This window comes from Amblyraja radiata, chromosome 26 (assembly GCF_010909765.2).
Source record: "Amblyraja radiata isolate CabotCenter1 chromosome 26, sAmbRad1.1.pri, whole genome shotgun sequence".
Taxonomy (NCBI): domain Eukaryota; kingdom Metazoa; phylum Chordata; class Chondrichthyes; order Rajiformes; family Rajidae; genus Amblyraja; species Amblyraja radiata.
Genome location: NC_045981.1, coordinates 694,725 through 717,739, shown reverse-complemented (window position 1 = coordinate 717,739; position 23,015 = coordinate 694,725). Strand labels below are relative to the sequence as shown.

The window sequence follows — 23,015 nt, the reverse complement described above, 5'->3', positions numbered from 1 at the left end:
CTGTTCATAAGGCCGTGAGGAATATTAGTAGAATTAGGCCATGCAGCCCATCAGTCTACGCCATTCAATCTATCTCTGCCTTAAAAAATATACAATGACTCAGCCTCCACAGCCTCCTGTGGCAAAGAATTCCACAGATTCCCCACCCTTGACTAAATAAATTTCTCCTCATCTCCTTCCTAAAAGAAGGTCCTTTAATTCTGAGGCTATGACCTCTAGTCCTAGGCTCTACCACCAGTGGAAACATCCTCTCTGGATTTAGTTCTGGGAAAGATGCTCACTTTACACAGCTTTTTAAAGATAAACAAACTGGTTAAAGATGTAGGATCATCGTACCTAAGTTTGCTGTAAGCCCTTGCAACTTTCCCTAGAATCTTGTCAGTACCAAAGACGACAACTCGCAATGTCATGGTTTTGCAATCATCCTCAAAGCTGAGATATGGTCTACGTTTGAAGCAGGTGTTCTGTTGTAAACTTCGTTCGTGCTGGCATTTGTAGCCCGCATGTTGCGGCAAAGAGTTTGAACGCCTGGATTTCATTGGGGGCTTAGATTTTATTTCAGTGCAGCCCAAACTTTCAGCTCGTCGAAGAGGTAATGATCCTGACATGGAAGTTCCTTTACAAAGATTTGAGTAAGAGTTGTTTAGACTGTACTTTGGATCTGCCTTCGCTGTCAGGGTGCTTCTGGTTTTGAAGAGCTTGCTTAATTTTTTTGTCAATTTCTTTCCCACCGTGTTCAGTTTTTCTTCTTTCTGCTCCGATGTCCCCATCATTTCAGATGAACTTTCATCTCCATCCTCTACATAGCCACTGTCCATGTAATCCGAGAGATTTGAGACAAAGGATTTCATGTAGTCATTGGATGAGGGAGATATTGTAGAGAGCACAGAATCCCGCTCGTTTTCAATGACATCGTCTTCTTCCTCCACATCCTTCTCTTCCTCTTCATTATTTTTGTGGTGCAATGGAAGCACGACAGTGTCAGGAACCTCACACTCTTTCAGGAGAACTTCCTGTAAAACATCTAAAATAAAAAATGAAGAAATGGAATTATATTGTTGCATACACATTGATCCAGAATTTTACAAGGTTCAAGACTGCCATTGCAATAATTCACACACAGCATCATACAACTAAAATCAGGCTACTTTCTCCAGTTGTGAAGTAGAGGCATAAAATCATAGAGAGATACAAAGTGATGGATCAGGCAACATTTCAGGTTGGGACCCTTCTGCAGACTAGCTAGAACAACAAAGCGTTGCACTGTACCTCAGTACACGTGATAATAAACCAACCTTAACTAAACTGGAGAGCACACAAACATTATAACTTGGTACACGTGGCTATAATAAACTGAGACCGACACCAAATCTGTGATGTGGAGAATGACTTACCAAAGTTATCCTGGTCCCAGTGATAACTGTAGCAGTTTGCAACCGGCAGAGGGATTGTTTGCAGTTTAGCCATCCTGTCACAGTCTATAAAAGGTAACAAAGGATTAGACATTCCATTTAATGTAGTGACAAATAGTCACTGTTTAAGTAATTCTATCCCAGACTATATACAAATGTGTTTTTTCTTCATAAAGGCTTTTACTTTGGATGTAAAATAGGATCTTTCATAAAGCCTATACTCTTGGAGGTACTTCACCCAAACAGCCCACACCTGTGGAGGACTCCACCCAAACAGTCCACACCTGTGGAGGACTCCACCCAAGGTGCCCACACCTGCCATCTACTGATATGAATAAAACACTAAGAGCAGGAGTAACTCAGCAGGTCAGGCAGCATCTGTGGAGGACATCGATGGGTGATGTTTTGGATTGGGGCTCTTCTTTAGACTGACTGTAGGAGGGAGGGAAAGGTGGAAAAGAGAGATGGGGGCAGGGCAAGTGATAAGTGGATAAATGTGATGGGGGTTTGAATGGCAGATGTGTGGAGTAAGTGACGAAAGCTAGAGGTGAAAAGAAGACAACGGGTGTCAGATACAGGGAGAAAAGAAGTGTAATGCAAAGCTAGAGGGAGGGATATGGGTGGAGGGAGGGAGGGATATGGGTGGAGGGAGGGATATGGGTGGAGAGAGGGAAGGATTTGGGTGTTGGAGAATTCAATGTTCATATTGTTAGGTTGTGAACTACTGATGAATACATGGAAAATCAACAACAATTGTAATGTTCCATCCTTACTTATGTATTAGGGGAATTCATAGAGATATTAGGAGATGCATTGAGAAGGTTAAGGCCTCCTCTGCAAATTGGAGGAGCAGCACCTCATATTTTGCTTCAGAATCTCACTGAGCTTTCATGTTTCATTTGGGGATCAATCAAATCCTGTGGGTATTTCATGGCACAATAACTAATTTAGAATCAGATTCATATGGATGTTCATCTTTGTGTTAGGACTGCCTGGAGATGATGTTTCAGACAGGGAACCTTCTTCAGCCGCTGAGTTCCTCCAGCACTTTCGCTCAAAATTCCTGCATCTGCACTTCCTTGTATCACCAACATTAGACATCAGGGGTTGATATTTTTTTGCTGCATGCTACTGGAATTATATCTGGCTTTAGGCAATGTCTGCTTCTTACCTTGCTGAAATTGCTTTTGAATGTTTCACACAATAGACTGTTTTATAGCAATAGAACAATGAGAGCCATGAGTGTACAGCACTTTATTACCTCAGTGCCTACACAGGCTAGTGTTAGGTGGGGCTGAGGGATTGTCAATACCATTACTTTGCCAAGACAAAGAAGTTTAGTTTAGTAATACAGCATGGAAACAGGCCCTTTGGGCCCCCAAGCCCGCAGCGACCAGCGACCACCCATGTCCTACACACTGGGGACAAGTTACAGAAGCCAATTAATCTACAAACCTGTATGTCTTTGGAATGTGGGAAGAAACCAGAGCACCCGGAGAAAACCCACACGGTCACAGGGAGAATGTAGAAACTTTGTTCAGATAGCACCCCCCGCCAGGATCGAACCATTGTCCTTGTCGCTGTGAGTCAGCAACACTACCACTGTGCCACCCTTTCTGTCACCATGTTGAATTTTTACGTACGTAAGCCTCATACACTAATGCTATGGATGTAATTTGGTTTTGTAGAGCTATGTCTTTCAAACAATGTAATTAATATTCCTATTTCCCAGTTTGTTAATGCAGAATCTAAACAGCCTTGTTGATCAGATTAGAGTGCCATCCAGTTTTATAACTGTTAGACAAATCAACGTCACCACTAAGTGGCGAGTCAGGGTAACAGCATCTCCATGTACAGTTATAACACTGGCTTGTAAAATGTTAACTACATCACAGATTAAGAAAAAAGAATAAGAAGAAGACAAAAGAGGGAGGACCTCATTGAAACTTCCCGAATAGTGAAAGGCCTGCCGAGATAGAGTGAATATGGAGAGGATGTTTCCACTGGTGAGAGAGTCTAGGAATATCAGCGATAATGGGAAATAGGAAGGAAATTGAAGCCAAGGTCGATAACATATGTCATCATTTTATTGAAGAAACAAAGAATTGCAGATGTTGGTTTATACCAAAGATAGACACAAAGTGCTGGAGTAACTCAGCGGTTCAGGCAGCATCTCTGGTGAAAAAGGATGGGTGACGTTCTTGTCGGGACCCTTCTTCAGACTCAATCAATTTATTGGCTATTGGAATGAAATTGAGATTAAATATCAGATTGGAATAAGATCGAGAAACCAATATGGTCTACTCAGCTTCTAATGTTCACAGTGTCTCCCATCAATCACCCTATATGGAGCATGAAACACAAATATGTTCATAATGATGGTGACAACAAATGATGTACCTGCTTTTGAGAGTCCAAACCTCTCTCTAAACTCCTCTAATTTGGTCTCAACATGTTCTCTGGCTTTGGCAACGTCCTTCATCGCAGCTGAGATTTCCAGAGCATCAGAACAGTTTGAGAAAATGTCCAAGAGGTCGTTTGCAGTTTTAGACTGAAGATAAACACAAGACGGTTTCATGTAGAATGAGTTTGAAGATTTTAATTATTGCCAGTAATTTTAAATATTTATAATCATTTATTAACCATCTGACTGGTTACATGGATGTAAAAAGTAATCAATGATACTTAATTTTTTTTAATAGATACCCTAAGGACATCACCAATGTTTATTAAATAAACTATGTACTACAGACGCCTGCGATGTACTTTGAAGTAAAACAAATCCATTGCAGTAAGTCAGGGTGCCGTTATGGATTAAGTCCTCAGCTGTATCATGAAAAATCCCCCAAATCTTGTTTTCATCTTGGATGTAGACGGCTCATATTTAGGATATCATTCCATGTTTTTCTTTTTTTTTTAAACGAGACGCATTAAATGTCCAACAAATAATGGGCACATTCTTTCTGACTTACAGCATTTTCTAGAAACAAGGAACTGCAGATGCTAGTTTTCCATAGAAGGACACAAAGTGCTGGAGTAACTCAACCGGTCAGGTAGAATCACTGGATAGGTGGATGTTTTGGGTCGAGATAGATCGAAGATGTCTACCTACCCATGTTCTCCAGGGAGGCTGCCTGACTCACTGGGTTAGTCCAGACATTTTTCTTATATTGTTCGTGTTTCAAATCTCCATCACCTACGATATTTTGTTTTGTAAAGGATGATAGAGGGTGACTCATTCAGTTGCCTGCCTCGTTTTTCTGTACCAATATTCATTTTTGATTTATTCTATCTACAGGCGTTAGATGTCTTTCCCTTTGACATAAACCTGTCTTGTATTATCCTCAGGCTGGCCACTGTACAGACCAAGTCATTATCATTGCATTATTTAAAGCTGCGTTTCTCAAGGATTTTATTAAAATCATCATCATCACAATGTAATTATTTCACATTTATGCATTCCTATTAACAGGATGCTTCTTTACCTCAAGGGCACTTTGAATATCATTCAAATTGTACTTCATACCAAAGGTCGCCTGGTACATGTGCTTAATCAGAGTGATGTGGGAATCTCTCGCGGGCTCACACTTGCCACTCATCTTCTCAGCCACTGATATAAAGTTGTTGGATACTTCAGAGGAATTAAGCAAAAGCACAGTTCTGCAGGAGAGAGATAAAACACATGAAAGGCCGTGAACACACATTCGATTGTCAGTACGTACAACAAAAGTTGTCTTTCTTTCTGACATTTAATCTAATTCCCCAGAAGTATTTTTACATGTAGAAGTTGTAAACAGCTTGGACCTGTCGGCTGTGGGCAGGGTGGGACAAGGGACCAAGTATTCCGTTATTTCACCAACTAATTACTATTCCAATTCCAGTTTAGTCCACACTAAGCCGGAGGAGGCAGTTAAGACAGGTATTATCACAATGTTCAAGAAACATTTGGACAGGTACATGGGTAGGACAGGTTTAGAGGGATATGGGCCAAACTCAGGCAGGTGGAACTAGTATAGATGGGCCATATTGGTCGGCGAGGGCAAATTGGGCCAAAGGGCCTGTTTCCTCACTGTATGACTCTACGAGTCATAGACTCTGAGCCAGTTATGAAATGATAACATATGTTATTAAGGCAATGTTAAACCGGACACAGCTCGACGCAGTTCAACCCAGAGATGTTATGCTCAAGAAGTCAAAAAATTCAGACCAAGCAGAAAGTTATGAAAACTTAACGCTCAGTATTTTAGTTGTTTTGGTTTCAGAGATACAGCGGGAAAGCAGGCCCTTCGGCCCACTGAGTCCATGCTGACCAGCGATCATCCGCAAACTAGTTCAATCTTACACCACACAACGGACAATATACAGAAGCCAATTAAGTTTCAAAGCTACACCTCTTTGGGGTGCGGGAGGAAAGTGGAGCACCCGAAGAAAACCCACGCAGTCACAGTAAGAATGTCCAAAGTCCGAACTGACAGCGCCTGTAGTTAGGATTGAACCTGGGACTTTGGCGCTGTAATGCAGAATCTCTGCCACTGTGTCGCCCTAATTGTTAATGTTCGGAGAAGATTAAGGAGTCGTAGTTATACAGCACAGAAACAGGCCCATCAGGCCAACTCATCCAGACTGATCATGATGCCTCATTTAAGTTAATCCCATTAGCAATTAATGTTTAACCCGAGACAGAATAGCTGGAACAGGGAATTAATTACTCCTGAGGATCTGTATCTTTAATTTAGTTTAGAGATACAGCATGGAAACAGGTCCTTTGTCCATGCCAACCATCGATCACTCACCCTAGTTCTATGTTATCCCACTTCTGTATACACACCATGCACACTAGGGGGCAATCTAGAGGCCAATTAACCCACAAACCTGCACGTCTTTGGGATGTGGGAGTAAACCGGACCCCTGAAGGAAACCGAAGCGGTCACAGTGAGAACGTGCAAACTCCACACAAACAGCACCCGAGGACAGGATCAAACCTGAATCTCTGGGGCTGTGAGGCAGCAGCTCTACCCTCTGTGCCAAAGTGCCACCCTTGAAGTGGCAATGTGAGACATGCTCTTCACAAAAAAAATTACAATTAAATGTAGAAATCTATTATTTAACTGTTGCTTCTTAACTGGCCCTTTTCCGTTGTGTTTGTGCGTACTTGAGTTAGCTGTTGTGGTGAAGTTTTAGTAAGAAGTACATCGGCTGGGGATTCTGCAGTGTTAAGGTAGAGCTGTGTAGCAGGCAGCCAATGTAGAGCTACTGAAAGAGGTCGGGGTGGGATTGGTGTAGTGGAATGTCATGGATCAACACTATCTGTAGTCTGGGCTCTGGAGAGAGGGGGGGCATGAGCAAAGGGTATCCAAAGGATCTGGAGTCGAGGGTCGTCAGGTCTGTATACTACAATACGGGAAGAACATGTTGCAGTTATACAAGACGTGGGTGAGGTCACATTTAAAGTGCTCAGTTCTGGGCACCATGTTGTAGGAAAGATGTTGTCAAGCTGGAAAGGGTGCAAAGAAGATTTACGAGGATGTTGCCAGGACTTGTGGGCCTGAGCTATAGGGAGAGGTTGAGGAGACTAAGACTTTATTCCTTGGAGCGCAGGAGGATGAGGGGTGAACTTATCCAGGTGTCTAAAATCATGAGAGGAATAGATCAGCAACTCTGTCTATTGTAGGGGAATCAAGAACCAGAGGGCAGAGGTTTAAGGTGAAGGAGGAAAGATTTAATAGGAACCCGAGGGGTAAGGAACGAGCTGCCAGGGGAGGTAGTTGGGGCAGGTACTATCACAACATTTAAGAAACATTTGGACAGGTACATGGATAGGACAGGCTTAGAGGGATATGAGCCAAATGCAGGTAGGTGGGACTAGTGTAGCTGGGACATGTTGGTCGGTGGGACAATTTGGGCCGGGTGACCCGTTTCCACACTGTATGACTCTACGATTATGACTCTAACAGGAGTTGGACAATGTGTGTGGCTCAGAGTCAGATTTCTGGTGCATTTCGAAAAAATTAGTCGTGTTGTCAAATGGAGATGCAATATGATTTACTTTAAAAGAATTCTGAAGATTCTCAGCAGGTCATGCAGCATCTGTGGAGAGAGAAACAGTGCTAACATTGCAGGTCCAAGATCACTGATCAGAACCAGATGAAAGGGCCTTTCATTGGCCTGCAACACTAACTCTGCTTCTTTCTCCACAGATGTTGTCTGATCATAAGATCAGAAGACATAGGAGCAGAATGATGCCATTCAGCCCATTCAGTGTGCTTCCCCCTTCGATCATGGTTGATCTGTTTGTTCCCTCTCAACCCCATTCTCTTGCCTTCTCCCCATAGCACCATTACTAACTCACCATTTAAATAATTACCCAACAATCTACTGAGTATCTACGGCATTTTCTGCTTTTATTTCAGCAAATGCAATATTTTACTGTTCAGTGATAAATGACTTTCAGCAATCCCAGTAGTTTCAGTTTTAGAGATAGAATGTGGAAACAGGCCCTTCGGCCCACTGAATCCACACTGACCATGATCGCCCCCATACACTAGTTCTATCCGACATGAAGGACAATGTACACAACCTACAATCCTGGACGTCTTCAGAATGTGAGAGGAAACTAGAGCACCCGGAGAAAGCCCACGGGATCACGGGGAGAACGCACAAACTCCGTACAGACAGCGCCTTTAGTCAGGATTGAACCTGGGTCTCTGGAGCTGTAAGGCAGCAACTCTACCGCTGCGCCACTGTGCTGCCCTTTCATTCTACCAAGCTCATGCCTGGATTCTAAAGTTCACCCGTGCTATCTACAAGACGTTAAACTGTTCCAAAAATTTCTAGAAAGTGATTTTTTTTTCTCAAGCAAATAATGTTTGATTAAGTTTAAAAGAAAGCACCTTGAATTAAAATAATATTCAATAGCTGAAGCTACACAAATATCCACTGGAAAAGCAAATATTTCACATGAAGCACCAAAGGTTTCATTAATCAAATTGACTGGGTTATAAAAGCTTATACTTGTCCATTACAGAGGGACACCATTTTTTCCAAACCACTCGCGATGCATTTAATAAGAATAAAGTGTATCTCTGCCAGTAGGTGGCAGATTTGGGACAAATATCTCCACAAAGGCCTAATCTTACTGCTCAATGCTACAGTTTTTTCCAATTATCCCAATGATCTTATTTGATGCAGGATCTGGAATCGAAACATCGATCCTCACTCTATCTTCACAGATGTCACCTGATGCAAATGAGTTAGAACAGAGAACATAAAATAGTAAACCACAAAACAGGCCCTTCGGCCCATTCTGTTGGTGCCAAGTTAAACTGATCTCATCTATCTGTCCATGATCCATATCCCTCAATTCCTTGCACTTCCATGTGCCTATCTGAAAATCTCTTAAACGCCACCATGATATCTGCCTCCACCACCACCACCCCTGGCAATGTGTTCCAGGCCCCCACCACTCTCTGTGTGTAAAAAAAAGCCTCGTACATCTCCAGTAAAATTTCCTTCTCTTACCGTATAGCCGTGTCCTCTAATGTTGGGCATTTCAACCCTGCGGAGAAAAAGTTCCAACTGTCTACCCTGCCTATGCCTCATAATTGTATATACTTCACTCCAGTCTCCCCTCAACGTTCCAGGGAAAACAAGACATATACACAGACATTTTCAGTACTTTTTATATATCATTTGGCCCTTACATGGTCTTGTTTTGAAGATTTTTGGTTGTTAATCCTTGTTCAGCTCTCACCAACCTCTGGAATGAGATTCCTAAGGGTGAAATAGTCTAATTACTACGTTAAATTTAACAGGCAAATTAAACCTTCAATATAAAATTGTTATCATTGAGTAAAGAAATAACATTGTTTTAGAACGAATGAAAGAATGAATAACATGAAACATCAAGTGTAGCACTTCATTCTCACGTATAAATTCAGGGAGACCAGTTCCTCTTGACCAGGAAAACAAATTAATCCAATTTCTAAAACTTTCCCAGATTTGAAATCGAACTTTCAGTTCCTCAAGAAACACAAAAAGCTGGAGTAACTCAGCGGGTCAGGCAGCATCTCTGGAGAAATGGATAGGTGACGTTTCAGGTCAGGACTCTACTTCAGACACGTAGCTGTCCACCCTATCTACGCTGATCACAATTTTATATATTTCCATCAATCTCCCCATAACCTCTGACCCTTGGGGAAAAACAACCCAAGTTTGTCCATAGCCTCAGAATAAAAGGACTTGTCTTTAGAAAGGAGATGAGGAGGAATTTCTTTGATCAGTGGGTGGTGAATCTATGGAATTCATTGCAACAGACGGCTGTGGAGGCCAAGTTAATGGATATTTTTAAGTGGAGATTGATAGATTCTTGATTAGTCAAGGGCCTGTCCCACTTGGGTGTCATTTGCGTGTCACGCAGATGTCGCGCGAAGATTTTGTACATCCCAAAATCTGAGAGCGCCGCACGTGACCGCGCGCCACTGCCTACGTCACCACGCACCATGCGCGCACCACGACACGTAAATGATCTCGCGTAAATTACGCGCAAATGACGCTCAAGTGGGACAGGCCCTTAAGGGTGTCAGGGGTTATGGGGTGAAGGCAGGAGAATGGGATTGAGAGGGAAAGTTAGATTGAATGGCGGAGTAGATTTGAGGGGCCGAATGGACTAATTCTACTCCTATAACATGAACATGAATTCTTCTTGTAGCTAACATAACCCTTAGCAGCAGAAGCCAAGCTGCAAGTGATTTTTAATTGTTTTTAAATGACTTTAGCATTCAGAAATGAAAACAAAGTTAACGAAAAACACTAAAGAACACATCATCAAAATCATTGAAATGAAAATATTTTTTAAGCAAAATTAATTTCCCCTCTGTCTCCTAAATAAAAGTTTCACGGTCCCATTGAAATCAATGAGTTGTGGATTCTACCTCAATTCTACTCAGGTGCAGGGTCTTGGAGGAGATTTATCAGTGTTAATGGTGGGAATCAAAGCAAGACTGGGATCCTTCAATGGTTCCAAAAGAGAATCTGTTGAGGGAGAAGTTGGCAGACGTAGCCTTTGGGAAAGAACAGGGAATACGATTAGTAGTATAAGGTCCTTCAAAGGGCCAGAAGAGATATGATGGGCTGAAGGGCCTTCTTCGGCAGTGTAAAACCCATTGAATACCAACATCTAAAACATCCTAAAACATCTTTCCAGTCCTAATGACTATTGCACAAAGTATTCCGGGAGATCGATTTCAACTTGATTATTTAGTTTTAAATCATTTGGTTTCGAGATAGGAGTGGGGAAACAGGCCCTTTCACCTACCCTGCTGACCAGAAGTCGCCCGTTTAATAGTTCTATCCTACACACCAGGGACAATTTACAGAAACCAATTAATCTACAAATGTCTTTGGAATGTGGGAGGAAACTGCAGCACCTAGAGAACTTGCAGTCACAGGGAGAACGTACAAAGTAGCACCCGTAGTCAGATCGAACCTGGGTCTCTGGTGCTGTAAGGCAGTAACTCTACCACTGCACCACTGTTCCGCTCTGTACAATTAAGGAACCCCTCACTTGTATCCACCTATCACTTGGAAGAAGGGTTTCGGCCCGAAACATTGCCTATTTCCTTCGCTCCATAGATGCTGCTGCATCCGCTGAGTTTCTCCAGCACTTTTGTGTACCTCCACCTATCACTTGCCAGGCTTTGTCCCACCCCATCTCTCTTCCAGTGTTTTGCCTCCAGCAACAATGAGCCTGAAGAAAGGTCCCAACTTGAAACATTGCCTATCCATGTCCACCAGAGACTTTGCCTGGCCCACTGAGTTACTCCAGCACCGTGTGCCTTTTTTTGGTATTCCAGCATCTGCAGTTCCTGTGCCTACATTAGGGAGTTGTGTGTTGTATTCCCCTACAGCATTACAGAAAGGCATAAAGGATTATACAAATGGAAGGGTTCCTCTGATGGAAAATGTTCTAATTTGTTTGAAAAAAACTCAAAATTCCCCTAAAAAATACCACGTTGTTTTGTTGCTTGATGAAGATTACGTACGCACTCAGACTCTAATACTGGGAGATTTTCACTTCTGCTTCCTACTGTAAACTTTTAAATTATAATTATTAATGAATTACATTTTGGAGCAAAATGAAGAGGCGATTTCAGTTTATTGGGGTACATCCTTGCTACAAAGCAGTACATATTTTGTAGACAAAAATGTGCCAGCACGCACGCACGCACCCTTAAATGATCAATTAAAAATTAAGCTATATTTATCAATAATTGTTTTTCCATCAATATGCCCTCCTCTAGTCTTGATGTTGAGGCCATTCAATTTCTAATAAGCTAATAATTAAAAAGTATAAAAATATATAAAATTCAAATAATTGGAAAAGCTAGTTTTAAACATTTTAGAAGTGCTGACATGTGTATAAATGTATACAGGCACAGAACAAGCCTGTAACAGCAAGGGGATGAGGAGGGTAATTGGGATGGGGAAAGGCCAACTAGGAGGCAGATAAGTTGATAAGTTCATTAGTTATTGGAGAAGAATTAGGCCATTCAGCCTATCAAGTCTACACCGCCATTCAATCATGGCTGATCTAACTTTCCCTCTCAACCCCAATCTCCTGCCTTCTCCCATAACCGTTGACACCCATACTAATTGTCAATCTCCCAATTATTTAAAAATACCCAATTACTTAGCCTCCACCACCGCCTGTGGTAATTAATTCCACAGAATCATTACCATCTGGCTAAAGAAATTGCTTATTTCCTTTCTGAAGGTACATCTGAAGAACTTCAAAAATCAAAAAGTACGTCGTAAAAATTAAGTTGCCTTAAAGTGCCATCATCTTTCCACTCCCTTGTTTCCATCTGCCAATCCTCCTGCCCCATTATCTGGTTCCCCTATCACCTATCAGCCTCTGTCTCGCCCCTCCCTTTCATTTCTATGTTCTGGCTATCTTTGTGGACAGTTTCTTCCCAGCTGTAATCAGGCAACTGAACCATCGAACCGACAACTAAAGCCGAGAGCAGTCCTGAGCTACTAGCTAACTCATTGGAGACCCTCGGACTATCTTTGATCGGACTTTACTGGAGTGTATAAGTATTATTCACGTTATTCCCTTTATCATGTATCTGTACTCTGTGGATGGCTCGATTGTAATCATGTATTATCTTTTCGATGACTGGTTAGCATGCAACAAACTGTTTTCACTGTACCTGGGGTACACATGATAGTAAATCTAAACTTAAATTCTTTCCTCTGCACCCTCAGTATTGAAACAGAGTCTCGACCCAAAACGTTGCCCATTCCCATGCCTCCTCAGATGCTGCTTGACCCACTGTCCTCTTCCAGTGGTTTCTTTTACGCTCCAGGTTCTAGCATCTGCAGTCTCTTGCAGCTCCATAGGGAACTATTCTCCTGTCTACTGCATATTATAGCCCACCAAATTATCAAAGGAAGAGAGTGGAGAACATTTTCAAGTATGAAGTTCCCAGTGATGACAGTGGGGAATTCAATTACCCGGATGTAAATAGGGAAAGCAAGTGTCAAGGGTTAACATCTAAGGTTAGTGTTTAGTGACTAAAGAATCTGTCTAAAGCAGATTTCACTGATAATTAAAAATCAATTGAACCAACGTCTGTTTAAGAGTACTAATAGAATGTTGAGGCAGGACACTCACCCATTTCTGCAAAGGATATCTAATTTTGGTGAGTGAACAGCGACCTGGTGAAGTCAGCCATTGAAAAATTGAACAAAAAATTGATATTAAAAACTATAATCAGTCTGAGGAAGAAACATTATATTTAAGGGACAGGGAGGGGGGAGGAATTTCTGCTTTTCTAATTGTGTGTTTTATTCCACTAGTGTCTCGTTGTTTTTCTTTCTGTTAGAATTTTATTATGTGTAATTGGACCAGTATCACACAGTACTGGTGCATATGACAATAAACTTAACTTGAAAAATATGTTGGCAAACTTCCATGACTCAACGTGGAAGGATGCCATGTGGATCTTGGTGCAAAAATTGGAATGGGCCAGGAAAACGGGATCACCGGGATTAGAGTAGTTGTGGAAAAGAGAAAGGAACCACTGGTTGTGGAAGTATTTAACTGAAGCAAGACTGATTCCGATATCTTGCAAAGGGATTTGGCCCCAGTGTAATGGATTCAAAGTTTGACAAATTGAACAGTAAGTGAGCGGTGGGAAGCCTTGGAAGATCTAGTTCAGTCACATTCTTGGTCGAAGGAAGTACATGCAACATTCCCTGGATGATTAAAGATATAATTATTATAAGGCAACAGTAAAAGGAAGATATATCCCAGGCTCATTATTCAGTAGAGAAGTAAGTTGAATAGAGGTGGTTAATGGAAAAATTAAAACAGATCACAAAGGCAAGGATGAACGATTGTGAATAGTTGAGTAGGCGATCTAAAAGGGAAGCAAAATGTCTTATAAAATCCACGGGAATAGTAAAGAGGTAGTCAAGTAACGTGGAGTGGGTGGGGACTGATTAATGGCCTGAGAGAAAACTTAATTGATTCAAAGGGCATGAAGGAGACTGTAAAAAAACAAATGATATTGGTTTTCCACTGAGGAGAATTCTGCAGTTGAATGTTGTGTAGATCGACTCCATTAAAGCAAAGTAAAGAGAATCCACTTGAAAAGTTGACAATATTTCAGGAAGATTGGTCACCCAGTTCAACTGGTATGTTATCCAGACCAAATAATGGCAATGATTTTAGACTTTAGAGATAGGAGGTTTTGGCCCACCGTGTCTGCGCCGCTCAGCGATCACCCCGTACACTCACACTATCCTACATACTAGGGACAATTTACAGTTTACAGAAGCCAATTAACCTACAAACCTGCATTGTCTTTGGAGTGTGGGAGGAAACCGGAGCACCCGGGGAAAACCCACGCCATCACGAGGAGAACGTACAAACGCCCTACTAACAACACCCACAGTCAGGATCGAACCTGGGTCTCTGGCGCTGTAAGGCAGCAACTTTACCGCTGCGCTACTGTGCCGTGTTCAATGATTCTCGGTAACTCACTTAGTGGAGCTATAATGTGTTGTGGAGCAGAGCAAACAGCTGGAGCAAATAATTGGGTCAGCAGTGGAGGGAAATGGACAGTTGACATTTTGGGTCAAGATTCCAGAGGAAGGATCTTGATTCTAAATGTTAACTGTGGCTTTCCCTCCACATATGCTGCCTGACCCATTAGTTTCCACCACCAGTTTGTGTTTTTCTCCAGATTCCAGCACCTACCATCTCTTGTGTCTCCTAAATAGGGTTGCCAACTGTCCCGTATTAGCCGGGACATCCCGTATTTTGTCCCGTTATGGGACCGACCTTGTCCCGTATTTGATTGCTGCAACCCGGGTGGAGGGGACTGTCGGGTCAAAGCACCGTGTCCGGCCCCGCCTCACCCGTCCCGACGTAGTGCAGCCCATGGAGTGCAGCAGCAGCACCTCGCCCGTGACCCCGTCGGTCAGCAGCCCGGCCACCTGACCAACCTTCCGACCTTTCCTTCTCATGGCCGATCATCGGTTCATGAGTTGGATGGGGTGCTGGACTTGGTTAAACCTCCTCAGCTGGCCCACTGGCTGGGCTTTGTGTGCAGTCCAGCACCCGGGGCCAACTCATCATTCACCCAGCCACGGCCGAGTCGGTCAATGAATTGCCATCAGAAATATGTCCCATATTGTGACCCTTTGTCCCTTATTTGGGAATGAGAAAGTTGGCAACCCTACTCCTAAATAAACTGTGTTTAGCTCTGTGATGATGTAAGGTGCATGCACCATATGTTTAACCTGCAATGGAAACTGATGGGGTTGCAAGGAACTGCAGATGCTGGTTTACACCGACATTAGACACAAAAAGCTGAAGTAACTCAGCGGGTCAGGTAGCATCTCTGGAGAAAAGGAAAAGGTGACGTTTATTCCTTTTCTCCAGAGATGACGCATGCACTAGGTGGACTTTTGACAGCAAAGGGGCCGAGTGCCTTGTATTTATTGCAGTTCGTTAGTATTTTGTGGGTGAAATTACTGACAAACACAATAAATTATAAACTGATGAAGAGACTGAGAATTCAATTTAGTTAGATGAACCCTGAGAGCGTTTTGCATGACTAAACAAAACTAACCACAAGCATGTACTATATTTATGCAGGATGCTGCTTTTCTAAGAAGATCTTTACAATTCATGCTGGAAGTCACAGACCTTGAACTGGTTTATGCAGTCAGTGTAATTAGCTCATTTTATTTTAATCAACGAGTATATCCAATGCGGCATATCATAAACTAGGTAGGACAATTAATAAGAAGAAATGCTGGAGTAACTCAGTGGGTCAGGAAGCATCTCTGAGAAAAAGAATAGGTGATGTTTTGGGTCGAGACCGTACTTCACACTGAGAGTCAGGGAGAGGGAAAGAATATAACTAATAATTTCCAATGATGACAAGCATGTCTTAAAGTCATAGTCATGCAGCATGGAAACAGGCCCTTCAGCTCAACTCATCCATGCCAATTATGATGCCCTATCCAAGCTAATCTCACCTGCCTGCATTTGGCCCACATCCCCTTAAACATTTTCTATCCATGTACCAGTCCAAGTGTCCTTTAAATGTTGTAATAGAACCTACCTCAACTACCTCCATGTACCCACCACCCTCTGAAAACCTGTTGCCTCTCAGATTCCCATTAAATCTTCCCCTCTCACCGTAAACCGATGTGTTCTGGCTCATGATTCCCCTACCCTGGGTAAAAGACTCTGTGTGTTCACCCAATCAATTCCCCTTCTCATTTTATGCACCCATAAGATCATTCCTCAGCAGCACGGACAATATGGGCCAAAGGGCCTGTTCCTGCCCTGTACTGCTCCATGTTCTATGTACTGTTTGTAGAATATCATCCCAGCTATTTGACAAATGTAATCTTTTGATAATAAACTGTTCGTACCTGGTGCCTTCAATTCATCATTGATAAATGTTAGAAGGTCCTTGCAAATGTCACAGTAAGGTACAGGCCAGGTCAAGAGATTGTGGTAGATACTGAATGCGTTCTTCAGCAAGTTCGACTCTGGAGGAAAAAATGGAATCTGCAAACCACCAGACACCAGATTGAAAAGATTGATATAACATCTTAAAATCCATTTGAAACAGCAAACTTTAAAGAAAATGCAGTAAATTAGAAGGTCAGAATCTTCTGAGTGAGAATATCAGAATAATTTGATATTCAGAATAACTTTCAGTACAAAGACCATGGAGGACCCTCAGATCAAAAAACGTGCAGGCAGATGAGATTAGGTTATTTTAGCATCATGTTCAGCACAGACATTGTGGGCCGAAGGGCCTCTTCCAGTGCTGTAGTTTTCTATTTTCTTATAAAAATTAACTTATGAATTAATTAATTTATTCATTGCTTTATTCAATATAATTTTGCGTTGTTCAAATGTGAAACTGTGCCAGAATTTGTAAGTTTCCCTTTGCGGTTGCCCATTTATATAGACGCAGTAAAATATATCGAGGGGGACTGCTCAATAATGTGAGGATGAAGTTGGATCAAATGGAAGACCTTGGAGGGCCCTCAGATCCAAAAATGTTTGGTGGTACAGTTACACAACTGGTAGAGCTGCTGCTTCTGGTTCTATTAATGTGGATTGTGGAGTGTGCATGTTCTCCCCTTGCGTCTACCCGACTCCTTCCCCCTCACACTCTAACCACCCTCTTCTCAATCCCAATTCCCCAACCCCCCCCCCCTTTCCATTTCCAGTGCTGGAGATTCCTCCCACATGCCGAATAGCTGCAGGCCGGAAGGCCTCTGTAAAGTGCATTGTGTGTGGAAGAAACTGGGGACATTCCGTTTTGGTTAGATTCGTGTTGATGGGCACTTGATGGTCAGGATAGACTGAGTGGGCCAAAGGGCTGTTTGCATGCTGTATCTCTCTGTGAATCAATGAAAAGAGGTTGACAAATTGAAGAAGGAATTCACTTAAACCACAACCAAAAAGGAAAAATGAAAGAGAGCGCAGGGAGGTCGAGGTAAAAACAAAATAATTAATCAGGTGAATGTTTTCAGGATAATGGGTGATGTAGTGGTGCAGCTGGTAAAACTGCTGCCTCACATGCCGGAGACCTGGGTTCAACCCTGACTTTGGGTGCTGTCTATGTGGAGTTTGCACATTCTCCAAGTGGTCGCATGGGTTATCTCCCTGTGCTCCTGTTTCCTCCCACATCGCAAAGGTGTGTGGGTTTGTGGGCTAACTGGCCACTATAAAATTGCCCCTAGTGTGTCGGGAGTGGATATAAAAATGGGATAAAATAGAATTTGTGTGAATGGGTGAATGATGTTCGGCATGGGCTCCACGGGCCGAAGGGGCCTGTTTCCAAACTGTATTATTCAATCAAAAATAGGACTCAACTTTAGGAAAAATAAACTAAAACCCAAGGCAATGAAGAATTCCATTACTTTATAAATCGCTCCAACATTCTGAGTTCTATAAAGTACCGTAGCAATATGCAAATCAATGCTATGATGCATGTCCTTAATACTCACTTGCAATGCAGAAGAATAAAACATTAAAGCCAGTGGCACTAATAGGTCATATTGACACATCTCCTGCACCTGCAAAACATTATTCATACATGTAAGACATTTTGCCATCTTCAGAAGTGATTTATCATTGATTTATGTAACATTACGGGTGGGTAAATTGGCATTTATTTGTATTTCAGTCATTCAAAGGAAATGTTGGCTTTCTCCAAGAAATATGAAGTACCAAAACAGAAAGGGTGGAGACCAAACAAAGACTGCAGATGATGAAATTTGGTACAGGGTCTTGACCAATCATCAATATTTCCTCTCCCCACCACCCCCCGCAGTTGATGCTGCAACCGCTGATATCTTCCAGCAATTTGTTTCTTGTCTCAAAACAGGTTATTTTGTGCTGGTTCTCAAGTTGGCCGGTCTTACGCTGGCAGGATGCAGATTTGCATGTAACAAACCACAGGAGGGGTGGGGACTTCCTAGGCTTATTGGTACATTCAGAAATTCACTCAACAATCTACCTCAGCGACTGTATGTCCATACCGATCTCAAGTTACTGATATCTATCCCTCAAATTATGTGTCAATGAAACTATTTTTGTAATCAAATGGACACAAGGTCCTGGAGTAACTCAGCACGTCAGGCAGCATCTCTGGAGACACAAGGATAGCTGACGTTTCGGGTCAGGAACTTTCTTCAGACTGATTGAAGGGGAGGAGAAGCTGGAAGAGTAGGTTTCTAATTATTTCCTAGCTGGAAGTAATGCACAATTCTAGGGAATAGGCAAGTATCGCTGTGGAGCATACATCATGAACCTTCCTAAGAAACCTCACATTTTAGAAAATTGTTCGATAATAACATTTGTGTCAATGGGGACAAAGGATTAAAGGGCAAGAAAGTTTTAAGTCTCACAATAACAAAGTTATTTTTCCTGGCAGGTCTTTAAAATACCAAGTCTTTTTTTAATAGCTACAAGTTTATTTTTGTTACAGCAAGCTAAGAATACTAAAGGCTGCATGTTCCTTTAAAAAAATATATAATGTCAAATTGCACGTGGCAATCGAAGTGATTGAACAATGGCCACCCACGGTAAAACCTGCTGCCTGTGTTCCTTAGAGACAATGGTGTCTGAGTATTGAGGGGAGGTTACCTGGAAACATTTTTTTCCCCGTGAACTGTTTTCTGCCAGGACAGCTTTTTTTATGCTTGTCAATTTCCAAAGTTACTTTTAAGTGGTTCTTTAGTTCCCGATAGATATCCTGTTATATGCAATTCAGCCCATGTAATACAATTAGTGTTTTCTAATTTGTCAATTGTGTAACATTCAATTAGCATTATGTTTATGTTATAGCAGAACCACATGTATAACGATCAGCTCAAATTGAATGGTTCAATTTGATGGTGTAAATTCAATCTAAAATATGATATTAACACTTATATATAAAAGTTCAAAGTACAACTTTGGGCAGTCACGGTGGCGCAGCGGTAGAATTGCTGCCTTACAGTGAATGCAGCACTGGAGACCCGGGTTCGACCCCGACAACAGGTGCTGTCTGTACGGAGTTTGTATGTTCTCCCCGTGACCTGCGTGGGTTTTCTCTGAGATACTCGGTTTCCTCCCACACTCCAAAGACGTACAGGTTTGTAGGTTAATTGGCTTGGTAAATGTAAAAATTGTCCCTAGTGGATGTAGGATAGTGTTAATGTGCATGGATGGCTGGTCGGCGCGGACCCGGTGGGCCGAAGGGCCTGTTTCCATGCTGTAGCTCTAAACTAAACTTCAAAGATTAATGCCCTGCGATTGGACTGAGCATATTTTTAATGCCATAAATGTATGGTAACGTTGATGCTACTGGCAAATCTGCGAAAAAGAATTACAACGCCAGGACATCCTTGTATTGACCCATGGGACATGGATCAGCACTATTAATGAGATACCTAGAGACTAGCCTTAGGTTAAGTGATGTATTGGGGGCAGAGAACATAGGGAAAGGATGGGGAATGGAAAGAAGAAAGGAATTTACCAGGAAGGTGAGAAAGGGAAAACCTGCAGGTCCCCAGAATCATTTCCAGTTTAGTTTATTGTCACGTGTACCGAGGTACAGTGAAAAGCTTTTGTTGCGTGCTAACCAACCAGCAGAGACAATACATGATTGCCATCGATCCATTTACAGTGTATAGATACATGATAAGGTGAAGATGTTTAGTGCCAGGTAAAGCCAGCAAGGTAAAGTCATCAAAGAGGTAGATAGTAGTTCAGCTCTGCCCACTGCTCAGCACTGGGCTGGTCATGTGGGACGAGGAGGTGGAGGGGAGGGGATATGTGAGGGTGGCAGGAAGGGATGTATGAGAATGCACATCAGCTGACAAGATGCAGTGCTGTCATCTGGCTGCCTGGGTTAAGGGAGTAGACAGGAGTCTGGATTAGCATGAAATCAGAATGAGTTTAGTTTAGTTTCATTTAGTTTTAGTTTAGTTACATGTAGCAAAATACAGAGAAAAGCTTTTGTGTGTGTGCTATTCAATCTAAGAAAAGACTATACATGAATACAATCTAGTTATCCACAATGCACAGACAAAGGATAAAGTATACAACACATAGTACAAAGAATAACATATTGGGGTGAGGATTGGACCCCAGACCAAACCATAAGTCACTGCCCCAGCTACATTCTGTGATTAGACCCTCTTTAATTGGACTTTAACTTGCACTGAACATTATTCTCTTTATCCTGTACCTGTACAGTGTGGGCGCTTGAGTGTAATCATGTATAGTCTTTTTGCTGAGAGCACACAACAACAAAGCTTTCCACAGCATTGTACCACGTGCTAGTGACAATGGCCTTTTGAATCCCATTTCTGCCATTAAGTGCAAAGATCTTATAGCATAGCTCCGCTATAGGATCTTTGATTAAGTGTACAAACTCATTAACAACATCAGTGCGTGTGTGGAATTCAGCAGAGAAATGGCATCAGCATGTTTTGGCAAAGCTCGCTGGGAAGTTCCTGATCCAATTTTGCGATGTCAGTGGTTTCACCAGGAACTGTGCAAGTGCAGCAAAACGTGCCCAGAGTCATTCCGCACATGCCAATGACATCACACTATATATGCACTTGTGACTTGAAGGGCACAAGATGGCTTGGGAAACGTGGCAACTCTTCAATGGTCAATGGGGTTTCTTTCTTATCACTTGTACCAAGGTATGGTGAGATTCTCTTTCTGCATAGAATCCAGTGAGATTATAGAATCTTAGAGAAACATATGAAATTCTTAATCGATTGGATAGGGTAGACACATGAAAAATGTTCTCAATGTTGGGGGAGTCCAGAACCAGGGGGGGTCACAGTTTAAGAATAAGGTGAAGGCCATTTAGGACTGAGATGAAAACTTGCGGGCGGAGCACTAAGGCAAATTCCTTGTATGTGAATACTTGGCCAATAAACTTATTAATTAATTCATTAATTCATGAGGAAAAATGTTTTTACCCAGAGAGTTGTGAATCTGTGGAATTCTCTGCCACAGAAGGCAATGGAGGCCAATTCACTGAATGTTTTCAAAAGAGAGTTAGATTTAGCTCTCGGGGCCAACAGAATCAAGGGATTTGGGGAAAAAGCAGGAAGGGGTACTGATTTTGGATGATCTGCCATGATCATATTGAATGGCGATGCAGGCTCGAAGGGCCGAATGGCCTACTCCTGCACCTATTGTCTATGTTTCTGTGTTTCTATTATTGCCACACACTAGTACAATCCCCGCACATAATGCAAAGAAACTGTCCACTGAGTCCACATGTAATAGATGGCAGGTTTTGGTGCCATTTCACAGTCCCAGCTGCTGCTGGCCATAAAAGAGAAAAGCTTTTTGTTGTGTGCTAACCAGTCAGCAGAAAGGCAATACATAAATACAATTGAGTCATTCAGAGTGTACAGATGCGTAAATATTCAGGCAGTGCATGGAATCCTTCATCCCATCATTCATGGTGGTGATGTGGATTATAAATAGTTAGGGCTGCAGTACCTCATTTGTCATGGACTCGCCATAGTTTGAGGGAAGACCCGATTGAAGTATAGTACACAAAATTAAGAGAGGCATCAGATAGATGATCAGGTCTGTTTTCCCAGGGTGGAAATGTCCAAGACTAGATGACTTTTAACAGACATTTAGACAGGTATATGTATAGAAAGGGTTTGTGGGAATATGGGCTAAATGCAGGTAAATGGGACTAATCCAGAGCGCCGACTTGGTTGGAATGGACTGCACGGTGGCACAGTGGCGCAACGGTAAAGTTGCCACCTTACAGCGCCAGAGACGCAGGTTCAATCCTGACTATGGTTCCTCTGATTATTTTTTAATGTTCTCATTTGTGTACATGCTCACGGTGAGAAACTACCCACAGATAAAACTCGACAAACACTTGGGAAACATGTAGGAAAGAACTGCAGATGCTGGTTTAAATCGAAGGTAGACACAAAATGCTGGAGTAACTCAGCGGGACAGGCAACATTTCTGGGGAGAAGGAATGGGCGACGTTTTGGGTCGAGACCCATATTCAGACTTGGGAAATGTAATGCTTTATTTGTTGTGGTTATGACTTCAAGTAAAAACTATGAACCGCTGAAGATTAGTATTCTGTGGTAAGTCATTTACCAAGAATTTTCACACAGCCGGCCATACAGAGAGGCTTATTTGTTTCAGTGTTGTTTTGTAAATGGGCTGCAAATTTGCAACTTGTTTGCATTTGAGGATGAAAGAACTTTGATGGATGGACATGCAGCGTTCCTCCCCTAGACCATATTCAAACATTTAGCAGGAAGTCAAGCTATGGATCAAATTTAAAACATCGGAGAAATATATTTCTCTTTTTCGATTGTTCAATATGCCTTAGGATTAGTTTACTTTAGTACTGAGCCACTGAGCCTGTGCTCACTAGTGATCACCCCGCACACTAACACTATCCGACACACTCGGGACAAATTAACATTTACAGAAACCAATTAACCTACAAATCTGAACATCTTTGGAGTGTGGGAGGAAATTGGAGTACCTGGAGAAAACCCACG

At 42.2% G+C, this 23,015-nt stretch overlaps 1 protein-coding gene across 1 annotated transcript in view; it reads right to left on the bottom strand.

Moving 5' to 3' along the window:
• The window catches only part of pik3r5 (phosphoinositide-3-kinase regulatory subunit 5), a 75,879-nt gene that overhangs the window by 25,488 nt on the left and 27,376 nt on the right, over nt 1–23,015 (bottom strand). Inside the window, exons 4-10 of the mRNA XM_033044013.1 lie at nt 17,964–18,032; nt 16,368–16,506; nt 9,113–9,182; nt 4,898–5,072; nt 3,813–3,963; nt 1,395–1,478; nt 337–1,024 (exon numbers count right to left, since the gene is read on the bottom strand). Of these exons, the coding sequence (XP_032899904.1) occupies nt 337–1,024; nt 1,395–1,478; nt 3,813–3,963; nt 4,898–5,072; nt 9,113–9,182; nt 16,368–16,506; nt 17,964–18,032 (1,376 nt within the window). The remainder of the gene's footprint in view (nt 1–336; nt 1,025–1,394; nt 1,479–3,812; nt 3,964–4,897; nt 5,073–9,112; nt 9,183–16,367; nt 16,507–17,963; nt 18,033–23,015) is intronic.